This window comes from Periplaneta americana, chromosome 11 (genome assembly GCF_040183065.1).
Source record: "Periplaneta americana isolate PAMFEO1 chromosome 11, P.americana_PAMFEO1_priV1, whole genome shotgun sequence".
In the NCBI taxonomy this organism is placed as follows: Eukaryota; Metazoa; Arthropoda; class Insecta; order Blattodea; family Blattidae; genus Periplaneta; species Periplaneta americana.
The window spans coordinates 73895464-73908299 of record NC_091127.1 but is presented as its reverse complement, the minus strand read 5'-3'; the positions used below and the strand labels follow the sequence as shown (position 1 = coordinate 73908299).

At 34.0% G+C, this 12836-nt stretch overlaps 1 protein-coding gene across 11 annotated transcripts in view; it reads left to right on the top strand.

The window, feature by feature from the left end:
• LOC138709094 (leukocyte elastase inhibitor-like) overlaps nt 1–12836 on the top strand; it is a 100972-nt gene that overhangs the window by 34162 nt on the left and 53974 nt on the right. For 10 of the 11 annotated variants that reach the window (XR_011334825.1, XM_069839616.1, XM_069839617.1 and 7 more), the window contains exon 7: nt 2241–2376. Coding sequence is in view for 10 of the 11 variants with exons in the window: in XM_069839616.1 (XP_069695717.1) it covers nt 2241–2376 (136 nt within the window). In the remaining variant the exon portion in view is untranslated. Of the gene's footprint in view, nt 1–2240; nt 2377–11974; nt 12166–12836 lie in introns of those variants that run through there. The other variant, XM_069839614.1, reaches the window with a different exon arrangement.

The following is a 12836-nucleotide window of genomic DNA, read 5'->3' as shown; positions in this document are numbered from 1 at the left end:
AAAGAAAACAGAAACAAAGGAAGGAAGAAAGAAAAAAGTAAGAAAAAGAAAGAAAGAGAAAAAAAGAAAAAAAGACGAAAAAAGAAAGAAAACGAGAAAGAAATGAATAAAAAAGAAACAAACAAACAAAGCAAGAAAGAAAAAAGGAAGAAAGAGAGAAAGAAAGAAATAAAAAAGGAGAAAAGAAACAGAGCAAGAAAGAAAAAAAGAAAGAAAAAAGGAAGAAAAAGAGAAAGAAAAAAGAAAGAAATGAAAAAGAAAAAAGAAACATAGAAAGCAAGAAAGAAAAAAGAAAGAAAAAGAAAAAAGGAACAAACAAAGAAAGAAAGAAAAAGGAAGAAAAAGGGAAAGAAATAATAAAAAAGAAACAACGCAAGAAAGAAAGAGAGAGAAGGAAATAAGAAAGAAAAAAGAAAGAAACAGGTAACAAAGAAAAAAGAACGAGAGAAAGAAAGAAAAAATAAAAAAAGAATGAGAGAAAGAAACAAATATACAAATCAAGAAAGAAAGAAAGAAAGGAAAGAAAAGTAACAAAACAAAATAGAAGAATTTTTCGAGAGAAAAAAAGGTGATTTGTCATGAATATGACACGTATATTACCTCATACGTTTCACACTTTGTTCTTTTATCATGTTACGAATGATGGTAAATTATATTAAAATCTTACGAAAATGACATGTTACTTGCTATACACCTGAGTAAAAAGATACATTTTCGTCTGCAGATTTTACACGAAAAGCATTCTCTATCTTTGATTTCAATTAAACATTTTGCACTATTCCTGGATAAATTGACTTCTAGCCTAATTAATACGATCAAAATCCGTACAAGGGTTTAGTACAAAATCTCTTCATGTAGACATACAAACGATATGACTACAGTCACTTTCTCTATATCAGGGACTCTGAAATTATGTACTTACTAGAAATCTTGAAAGTAAATACATAGTAGGCCCACTTTGTCTTTGCTCTCTGTACAATGATAAAGTAAACGAAAAAAAAAGATACCGGTACAAAGAAAGAATATAAGAATGGAGAAAAGTACAGGAATGAAGGAAAGATAGATTGAATGAAAACAGTAAAGAAAGAAAATTAGAATAAAATGTGAAAGGTATGATGAATGAAGAAAGATAGGATGGAAACAAGAGTGGAGGGATAGAGGAAAAGAGTAGTAGGATGGAAAAAAAAGAAATGCTGGATGAAGGAAAGAAGCAAATATAAAAGTTTGGATGAAAGCAGGATAAAAGGAAAAAAATTAATGGAGGCAGGATGAAGGGAAGCAGCAAAAAAAAAAAAAAGATGTCGAATAAAAAAAAACGTAGGATGATCGGAAGATTTTTCTTACAATATAATTGATATTGATGTTTTTGGATCCGATAGATCTGATGATAATAAATCAGTGAAATATTGCTTTTAAGAATTTCAAATGTTAAAGGCTTATGAAAATGGAATTATGAGAAAAACTTACTGTTTTATTGACATACTACAAAATAAATGTTTTCGCCTCCTGCCATCAACAAGTTTACATTATTGTTGTTAATCAACTGTCCGAAGACCGGTTTCAACCTCAAGTGACACCAATAAGGCATCACGTATGAGGAATCTAAGCCAGGATATAATGTGGTAGGGTGGTCTGTCAGATTTGCATTGACCTTTGCAATATCTAATACTTATGCTATATGAGAGTCATCATAACTGTACAACAGTGGCCGGCAGCCTGCAATACACAGCAAAGGGGAAGGTAGGAGAGGGAGGATACGCAAACTGCTTAATATTGAATGAACAAGTGATGGCTAAGGGGAGGGAGATCATGCCTTACTTCTCCGCCCTGCTTGTGTATTACGGGGTTGATTCGTGAGTCACGAAATAACGACCGCTGTTTTACAGTGTGAAATATTTAAAAAAATTGTACAGTTAGATCAATTATACAAATGTCTAAAATATAAACTGAGTATGGCTTTGTCACATTTGTTTTATGCACTAATTATAGTACATTTAAGTTCATCAAACTAAATCTATATTATATATGACAGCTAAAACAATCTTGATGAAGTGAGGAAGGCCAGGAGCCATGTAGGTTGTAGAGGGAGGAATGAGGGTGAATAGGATGAAGGAATTAGTTTGAAAGAGAGAAAGAGAAAGAAAATAGCACATAATTAATTAAATTTCAGTTACGGACTTCCTTCCTTACTTAACGTGCTGTAGGAAGAAAATTGAATATATTTTCCTTCTTTTGTTCAGCTTGGTGTTCAGGATTTATTCACAATCCAAGCCCAACTAGGAGGCATCTCCAAAGAAGCGGTCTACGTGTCAGACGTCGTTCAGAAAGCCGAGATGGAGGTTGATGAGGAAGGAGCAACTGCGTCCGCAGCTACAGGTAAAGTACAGGCATGGAGGAACAATTAATTTTCTGCATGATGCAGCTGCATATGTTTCAAGTTGGTAGAAAAAGTCACATTATCTGCAGATTAATTATTACTTAAAATTAGTTATATTGTGGAGTTTTAGAGTGGAAATAAATTCACAGGAGGTTAGATGCAAAGGTATGCACGCATCGTGAGATATTTTCTGGTTACCTAAGGCATCATTTCTGGGAAGAGAAAGATGTGTTATTTTTAGCTTAGGTAACCAGTCTCACACAGATACTCAGGCGTTCATTTTAAATGAGAGAGGAATCAGTGATTGATTTGTCAGAAGAGTAGCAGCTTGGGCTTTTCATTGCTATAGAATCACAGCGTAAGAAATCATATTTCACGAGTTACAGACGGCATTACCAATGAGGATTAGCTTAATTTCTTGGAATAATTTTTAGAAATGTAGAAGTAGTTTTCAAAGTTTATTTTAAGGTTTATTCTGCGTAAAATGAGCGATTTTTGTCTATGATGACGTAAATATGTACCATGAACAAGGCTTCTGTAGTCTGCTGAGTTTACAGGCAAAGACTGCCCTTGGGCAGAAGAACTGTGAATGAATATATGAGGCATCAGGTACCAAAATCCTTATTACCCAGTTTGTAAGGTACTTTTTGCTAATCTACTTAAACCTATGTGTTAAAAACTAATAAAAAAAATCAGTCTGCAATGTGTCATACTTCGGAACTTTAAAGATGATAATAAAATAAGGTAAAATATTATGAATAAGATGTTGACTGGAATAGTATTGTTCTCGCAGCGTTGTCACATTATGACTCTGAATTAGTCCAGTCGCTGGGCTGAGGCAAGTACGATGTTTTTTAAAATAGAAGTTAGTAGCTGACTCTCTACTCGGGCTGAGGCCGTCTATGTTTGGCAACGCTGTTATAAAGCAATTCAGTTATCAGAGGAGGCCAACTGCATAACATAAACATCGAGAGCATGTTGACGTGACTTCTTTGAATTCTTTCCTCTGAGTTGGGGTCGACTAAGTTTGGTGAGTACAATACATTAAATATTCTGGTTTTGGAACTGCAACTCATGGGTAGAATATGAAGGTATTTGGAACCAAAACAAATAATTTGCATTATCTCTTCAAAAGTTGATTCTTAGATATCCTTTTCTTTTGAGTATCATAAAATATTAACTGAAAAATATTACTTATCTACATTACTCAAAAAGTGTGAAATATCATTATTTCGATATTATAAACTAAATGATACGTCATCATAAGTCATTAGCATCCTGATGAAAACAGAACAAATATAAATGAAAAGAAATTGATCTTGAGCTGAATGTAAAGTATAAAATGTAATATATGAACATAAAGTAGGAAATTGATGGTGCTGGTCTTGAATTATTCAACTACAATGAAGCACCAAGAAACCTTAATATGCCAGGCATACAAAACCATGTATAACGAGCAACCTAAACACTATGTTGCAGTGGTGATTTTCTATAAAAATAAAACACTTTCCATACTGTTTTATTTCAATATTGGATTATGTCCATAAACTTTAAAATATCAACCAAATTCTTCTCTTAAAAAAAGATACGAATAGGTAAACAGCATTAAGGAACCATCATCATCTGAATCAATATAATTGCATGAGGATGAGGCGGTTAATGGAAATAACATGGACAAGATTGGTTTAGGAATCGACAAATTAGTTGATTAGAAGATTTTTTGGAATAGTCACAGATTTTTAACATTTAAAAAGGGGGATAAAACATAGTTTGGCACAACATGATATGTAAATAGAATGATAGAGAAAAGGAAATATTTTCAGAAACTACTGCTATCACAATTTCATCCAAAGTATTTTGGAACCTGGTGCCTCATATATTCATTCACAGTTCTTCTGCCCAAGGACAGTCTTTCACTGTAAACTCAGCATTGTACAATCATTCCTGTTTTTCGCCTTCCTCTTAGCCTTCGCATATGATCCATATAATATCTTAATGTTCTCTGTCATAACAATTCACGTAAGTGACAAAGATAATTCAAACTCTTCATTTTCTTCTTCTTTTTCTTCTTACGTATCAGGAGTCTCTCTTAGCGTTTAAGGGGTCTTCCTAAAGATCTTCTGACCTCAATACGAAAACTCAAGTAATGAAAGAAAATACGGGATCGGTCCATCTTTTGTACATGCTGCTTTCAATTTTTCATTTACAGTATGGTATATTCGATAAGAGAAGTGCAGTAACGTGTAATTCTTTGAGTATGTCTGATTTTTTTATTCTATGGAATCGTGGAGTTTATAACCTTCGTACGTCTCAAAAAATCGTATTCCACTAACCACAATTCTGGACTTGTCATATTTGCGTATGGTCGACGCTCCACGACCATACGTTAAGATAGGCTTTGCTAATGTCTTATTTGCTCAAGCTTTGCATGCATTTGGACCTGTGAAGATTTCTTTAGTTGGCTGGAACTGTTGACAACTGTAATTAAGAATTTCTGATGCGATATTCACATTAATTTGTAGGATATAATTGCACCCAAGATATTTGAATAAAGATACTTTTTATATTGGTTTATTGTACACAGTTAAAATTACGTTATTTTACATTCCGCATGAAGTAAAACACAACACGAAAATATGGCGTTATTTTATAGTTAGGTTGCAAAAGAATCATAACTTTTACTCTGTTCCCATAATGTTATTTGGGAGGAGAAGTCCAATAGACCTACTTAGTCTTTCGTTTTCTTGCTGCACGTGTAGACCTACTTTAATAAACGATCTCGACAACAATGTTGGTTCATTCCGAATAAATATGTGAAGCGTATATTAAACATATTATTTTCCTCAATAATAGCCTATTAGTAAATGATACATTACTCGTCGTTTTAAAGACATCTGTTGTAGTCACTAGAAACATTACAAATGTCAAACTCGCAGAAGTATAAGCATGAGAATTACGTATTTAATAATACTGATGAAACGCACGTTCCTATACAGTAGTACAGGCCATTCGTTATCTCGTGGAACCTACTTGCGCGTGAGGGAAAGAAAAGTGAACTAGGATGCTTCCCTCCCTCACTATGCTTCCACTTGTACCTAACTAGTTCACTTACCCCCACCATAAGGTTCTTACTATGATTTATGGCGCACACATCCATGGTTGCACGATAACGAATGGCCTATGGCTCTCAACATCTCATACAGGAACGTGGTAAACATGTGATAATTACAATTATGCCAATCACAGAAATTAATTATATCTATAAGGTCGGAAGACTTGCACACAACCAGCATAAAGTGTAAGTTTAGTACATTTAGATAAATCTATGCACGTAACATGATTATTTCTTTTTTTACAATAGTTTAATACAAAAATACTGAGTTACAAATTTATATTTATACACGAATTTTTGTTACTCATATGAGAAAATCAATAACTCATTCAAGTAATGGCAAAATTCCTTTCGATTTAATATAAATAAATTATTTTTAACTGACGTGTTTCAAAATTTTATAGATCTACATACATTTTTGTGTAGTTGGTTACACTGATTAGATAGGCCTACATGTTTACCTTGAAATATACAAAGCGACAAGAAGAGTGGGAATTTTACTCGTTCGGAGCGTTACGTTAATATGTTACTTCCCAACAACTTACAGCGGAAGTTAAGGATATTAAAAATAAAAAATAAGATATTGAGGACTGAAGAATTGTAATAATTTAATGTTGAATAACTTCGGTTTCCATTTATACGTTCTGTCTGGAATGACAGCATATGCTGAAATTTTTCCTTTTACGGTTCTTCAGTTCCTATGATTTTACCATATTCATAACCGTGTATACTTGAATATTGCTTCATGTACATGATCTTAGTGAATTTGATCCCCCCTTCAGTTTTATTTTACAATAAAATTTAGTTTCTTTTTATATATACAGGGAGTCTCTAAGGTTGCGCAGCGACAAACGAACGCGGACTGCCTCTGCCGAGGCGGGCGCTCTTCCTTGTTAAATCAGTCTCGTAATTAATAATGACATTTACAGTAATAACAGAACAGGTGTCGAGTTTTAAATATTTAGGTTTTAATATGTTTTATTGTTACAATCTTAAATTAAATAAATATGGACAAATATGTGGTACTCTGCGGAGAACATTGGAGCAGTAAGCTCTACAAGAAGCATAACTTAAATTCTATAAAGTGATGGCAATATGACTGCTTACAAGAGCTGTGAAAACTTTACAATGAATATACAGGGCGATTCACGAGGATTTATCGTCCCTTACGGAGTTTATTTCGGAAGACATTTTGAGCAAAAAATTTCATATAAACATTTGTCCTAATCTAAATATTTTCAGAATTACACTAATTTGTAGTTGTTTGTAAAATACCATTATTCTTGAGTTTTAAGGGTAAAAGAATATTACAGATAAAGAATGAACTATTCAGGAGTATCATTTATTTAATTAGCTAATATTCTGAATCTAAGTAAAGATTAATTTTTTGGTCCTACAGAATACGTCTGTTAAGGTAACAATTAATATTAGAGGAGAAAGATTCGCTCCGGCGCCGGGGATTGAACCCGGATCCTTGGTTCTACGTAACCAGTGCAACAGTGCATATTACTGTGGAATCCCGACCACCAAGTCACTCAACTGAGTACGCTCCTTGTATATTGGCAGTTGACTTAATATAAAAATGTCAACATACATGTCGAACTTGGAGTCAGGCCACAAAGGGAAAAACATTGGAGGAGGGGAATTCGATCTGGTGCTGTGAATTGAACTTCGGCGTAGTTCAATGGTTAGAGCAGTTGATATGTAGAAACAAGGACTCGAGTTCGATCCCCGGCGCCGGAGCAAATTGTTCTCCTCTAATATTAATATTAATTAATATTCTGAATCTAGAAATGTGTTGTGAATTCAATAGTTGCTTCGTACAGAATTTTTTGTTCGATTTTTAACTACAAAATTACATTTTCTTACGCATTTATCACAACAATTGTTACAAATCACGCCACTCTTGTAAATTCTTTAAGACTGAACATTAGGATGCATAATTAGACTAAACTGTAAAGAATCAAGTTCCTAAAGTCGTATGATTTGTAAGTGTTTTTGTGTTAAGTGCGTAAGAATAATGTAATTTTTAGTTAAAAATTGAAAAACAGGATTTGTACAAAACAATTAGCAACACATTTTAGCTTCAGAACACTAGCCAGTTAAAGAAATGACACTTATGAATAGATCATTATCTATTTGTAATATTTTTTTAACCCTTAAAACTAAAGAGGAAATGTATTTTACTAACAATTTCAAATTAATATACAGTAACTCTGAAAATGTTGAGATTAGGAAACATGTTTGCATGACATTTTTTGCTCAGAATGTCTTCGGAAATGAGCTCCATAAGGGACGGTAAATCCTCGTGAATTACTCTGTTTACAAATGGTAAAAGAAAAGCAGATTCTGCAGAGATGATATTCTTAGATCAGTAGCTGAATATAATGTTCTCAACAAAGAGGCACTTATATATGAAGGTAATCAAATATTTACAATTTAAATGATATGCTCACATTAATCAGAAAAGAAGTTTTTATGAATATGTATTACGGATGGATGGAAACAGACTTCCAAAAATGCTGCTGAATTAACAACCAAGAGGGTCTAGGGGTACTGAAAGGCCTAAACCAAGATAGATGGAAAGACCAAATTTCTTGAGAATGGAAGAAGCCGTAAAACCTAGTCCATGATGTAGAAGAAGATTTTTATATGATCATTTAATTGCCTCTGTATATCAACACCATAATCGTATCTGTCACTCTCATCATCATGGCCATATTTTTGTTTAATTTTTGTCACGTATATTTCTTTCTGTCACAACAGAACTGTTTCTTCCAATTCTTTTCGGTCTTCCAAGTAATCTATAGCCTCTTGGATTCTAATTTCAAAGAGTCGTTGCTTAAGTTAGCCGAAACTTTCTAGTCATACTTAATTAATTTTGTTCATACTATATGTATTGAATTAAGCCTACCGAAGGGTCTGTATCCCGCAAATTCATTTTAAGGGCGTGGGGTAACAAGCCACACTGAGATTTTACAGGAAAGGAACTGTTAAAATTATAACAATTAATAAGCCCGGGCTTTAAACTGAAATTTGAGATGCCATGATCTCTTGGACATGAAATATTGATTATTGTATACTATTCATAGAGAAGGTAAGTTCAAATGTGGCTTGTCACTATGTTGTTCCAAGCTCTTCATGTCATAACTCTCATTTACGTCGCTCTTAATCATCTCATGTCTCACTACACCGAATGAAATATTTCTCTCTCTCTCTCTCTCTCTATGAGGCTGGGAATGGAACATCCCTATGCAACGCGACCTGAGGTCTATTGTGCGCCCCTGAGATGAGTTGTAACCCAACGACCGCACCCACGCCGAACCGATCTTACTCCTGACACTCTAACGACCAGTCCCGACATCCCTCTAAGTCCGTAAACCATTCCACCCCAACAGCCCTCCCCCACATTCCCCCCTGAAACGGTCTGAGGTGTAAGCCACCCTTTTGTCTGGCCAACAACGGTGTGAGATGTAGGCCACCCCTCCCGCCGTGAGGGGAGCGAGTTCAGCTGCTGGGTCACCAACTACCATACATGAAATATTTTACTTCCGTATGATATGAAGTAAAAGACGTTACTTTAGTATGAAAGAGTCACCTTACAAAATTATTTTCCTTACGACCTTCTACTAGAGCTCAGAATATTTAAATATACTAGCTTACCTTCTATATACATGTTTGTTGTAAATTGATCCATAGCTAAATATATTAGAAGAATTGACTGGAGTTTTGAAATCTAAAGTTTTTGTCCTCTGGCAATATCTTAAAATCATAAAACTTAGTTACTTGTTTCATTTATAGACCGCTTTTTGTAAAAAGAAAAAAATCTTCAGTTTTAGAAACATTTAAGTAGTATTAAATGTTCCCTGGAAACAATACCGGATCACACATTACAAAAAGAGCTCTACAATAAGAGCCAACTGGAAGAAAGTCGCTGCGAAGAACTAAAAAAAATGTGATTATTTATGCTTAAATTTATTTTTTTGTCGGAATACAGTCATATTATATTTTGTAACGACAATGTCTTCAGACATACCTATACATTAGCTGGGACTTGTTTTCTAATGGATTAATCATTTGAAATACTATTTCTGACATAAGGACCCTGTGAAGAGAAATAAATGTTGTATTAGTGATAGGTATGTAAGGGAAGAGTATCAGTTGAATTAAATTTTAACGTGGCAATAAAGAAACAGTTAAATTTTCTAGTATCCCTCTCATTCTGAAAATAACTTTTTATGTATCTTAAGCTAATAGTACAAAACTCCTAATGACTTGCTAATGGCCGGTTTTATTACCTTTAAATTGCATCGTCCTTGGACGAATCTTGAAGCGCAAGTCCTGACTAAAATACTAATACACGGTTTCTGAAACGACAGTTTCCTTCACATTTACAGCCAGGTAACTATGATTTAAATTGCTGATGTGTTTAAAACAAGTTTGTGAAACGAAAGTCTATTATCGTCATCTTTACAGTTGTCAATCCTAGATATGGTAAATGTTCCTAACCTATAGTTACATGACTATTAGTTACGGTACTGATTTCGAACTAAATCCAATCAGCGGCGCTACAACATTACTAATTCGTAAACTATAATAAGTGATAATAGTAATACTGCAGTCTACAATAATCATTTACTGATTTATAGCTTTGAACATTTTAGCGTTTTTTGTGTAACTTTGGTAAATATTCTACATTTCTATGGCAGATAACGATGCATAATATGTTTTTAAATACAATTTGGAATTACCATCTTCATTTCCGTTTTCCTCATCAACTTCAGAATCTATGTCGTCAAACGATAAATATTCTATTCTTTCCGGCGCTCTTCTTGAAATAGTGTTTCGGGCTCTGAAAAGTCCATTTGAACACTTAAATGAATTCATTCATATGGACAAATAAGGTGCATACATTTTATATTCCTCCGCTTACGAAAGTAGAGCCGAAACGGCAATGCACAGCATAGCTGCACATCTGCACAAACCCAAACACCGCACGACCGGTGAAGTACAGAAAACGTGCTTGCCTTTTTCAAATACTATATTGAAAGTGTTCTCCATTTGCTATGACATATACGTTTAGCCCTAAGCATTTTTTGATTCACACTTGCAGCTCAGCTTCCGAAATGTTGGTTATTTCTTGTAATGTTGTTGTATAATTCATTAAATGTTGGTGGATTTGATTTAATAGCCTATAGAACCTGTCTTTTAAACTGACTCATAAATAAAAATCGCAGGCCGTTAAGTATGGGGATCGAGCAGTCCACAACCTTATTTAATCATCCTCTCATCAAGCACATTAACAATAGCACATAATGAAGTTCGAGCTGTATGGATTGCAGCTCCGTCTTGCTGAAGCACACCGTACATTCGTTCTTCTTCAGCTAATTGAAGAAAAAACTTATCCAAAATTAGAGTTTTGCATCGGCCAGCATTAATGGTTTCATAAAAAATATGACCGATTATTCGTTTCGTATTTAATACACACCATACACCGGCCTTAGGATCATGTAATAGACTGTCCTGAATAAGTCGTGGATTGCCTACTGACCAGAACCGATTATTTTGAGTGCTAACACGTCCGTGGAAGTGAAACCACGCCTCGTCACTAAAAGTCACAAACTGTGAGTCTAAATTGGCCGCCACTTACAGATTGAGTAAACCAATTACAAAAATTGATTCTCCTACGTGGATCCCCGGGCTCTAGTGTCTGCACTTGTGTTAATTTTGTAGAGGTGAGAGTTAAGTAATTTTGTAGCAATATGTGCTGATGTACGCCTGTAACCCACGCGACAAGCGAGCTGTCAGAAGTCGAAAGAAACTTTAATCAAGTAATAAATTAATAATAATAATAATAATAATAATAATAATAATAATAATAACAGTCTAATCTTTATTGTCAGTGAGTGGAATACTCCACTATAGACACTGTCAGTATTTACAAATCTAATAAAATACAAAAAAAATTATCAAATTTTATATAATTCTATATATTCTACAATGGTATAGAACTTACTGAGCACCTACCAGCCATGTCACACCAGAAGACTTCTACAAACAAAAGTAACTATATTCAACTAAAATCACTAACAAAATATTAGTGGAGACATATTCTAGAGACGACAAGAGATAATACATATGTATTTATCAGAGCTGTTGGTTACAAGCGAAATCTACTTTTATCTTTCCGGAAACTCTTGAAAGTTACCAATGTAGTTAAATTTAGAAAATCAATTAAGTAACCCACTAATAACTGAGGTTCACCAGAAACCGGGCATAGATATCAAAGTATTTTCGTAACATAGGTCTACTTTAATTTCTTTTAGATATATTGCCAAAGGATTTAGTTTTGAGACATGATGGAAGATAATAACGTTACATTACACTTCTGTTCTTCGTTTGTCATAATGGCTTCTGCTCGTGGGAAAGTGTATCAAATTATGACAAATATTGTACCCTAAAAATGCGTCTTCTGTATGTTTTAGGTATCATAGTCGGAATTACTGCTGTTAGAGAAACAGTTGATATAACAGCGAACCGGCCATTCCTTGGCTTCCTTCTAGACCAACGCAACAACATCCCTCTCTTCTCTTGCAAAGTGGCGAACCCTTCAGTGTCATAAATGTAACATTTCATTTCAATTGTGATACGAAATAAATTCATGCGCTTAACGTAACTAGCAACTCTTCATTTTATGTTCTTTCTGAACTATTGGATCTTTCCAGAAATTGCGACATAATATGTGTCAGCGGAGCAATTGTATAAGAAGAAAAATTTATTTCCTAAGCAAATGAAATTACGTATCAGATATTTTTCTGGTAAAACTCTTGCAAATGTTTTTCATGCCGAACTTGAATCTTCTTGATAAAGAACTGTTAGTTACTTCGCTGAACTATAGATAAAACACATGCAAACAATATTACTGTAACGAAAATAAGCTATACTACGCCTTATGAGATTTACCCCTTTCACATTCTCCAGTTCCCTAATAATGCTGCCAATCATATCCCTTGTCACCGGTTTTTTCTTGAGCTATTATTCAAACGACATAGGCTACATCAATTAAGTAATTTATTATGCTTCCAAATAAGAAGATACAGTTTCGTGTTATGGACTGGGTATGAAATGCTTTTTCTATAATCCCTCAAAAAGTAAGACATTTTCTATGTTCACCAATTACATAATTTGAGTACATACGTGTCATCAATTACATGATTTGGGTACGTTCGTGTCATCAATTACATGATTTTAGTACGTGCGTGTCATCAATTATAGGATATGAGTACATGCATGTCATCAATTACATGATTTGAGTACATGCATGTCATCAATTACATGATTTGAGTA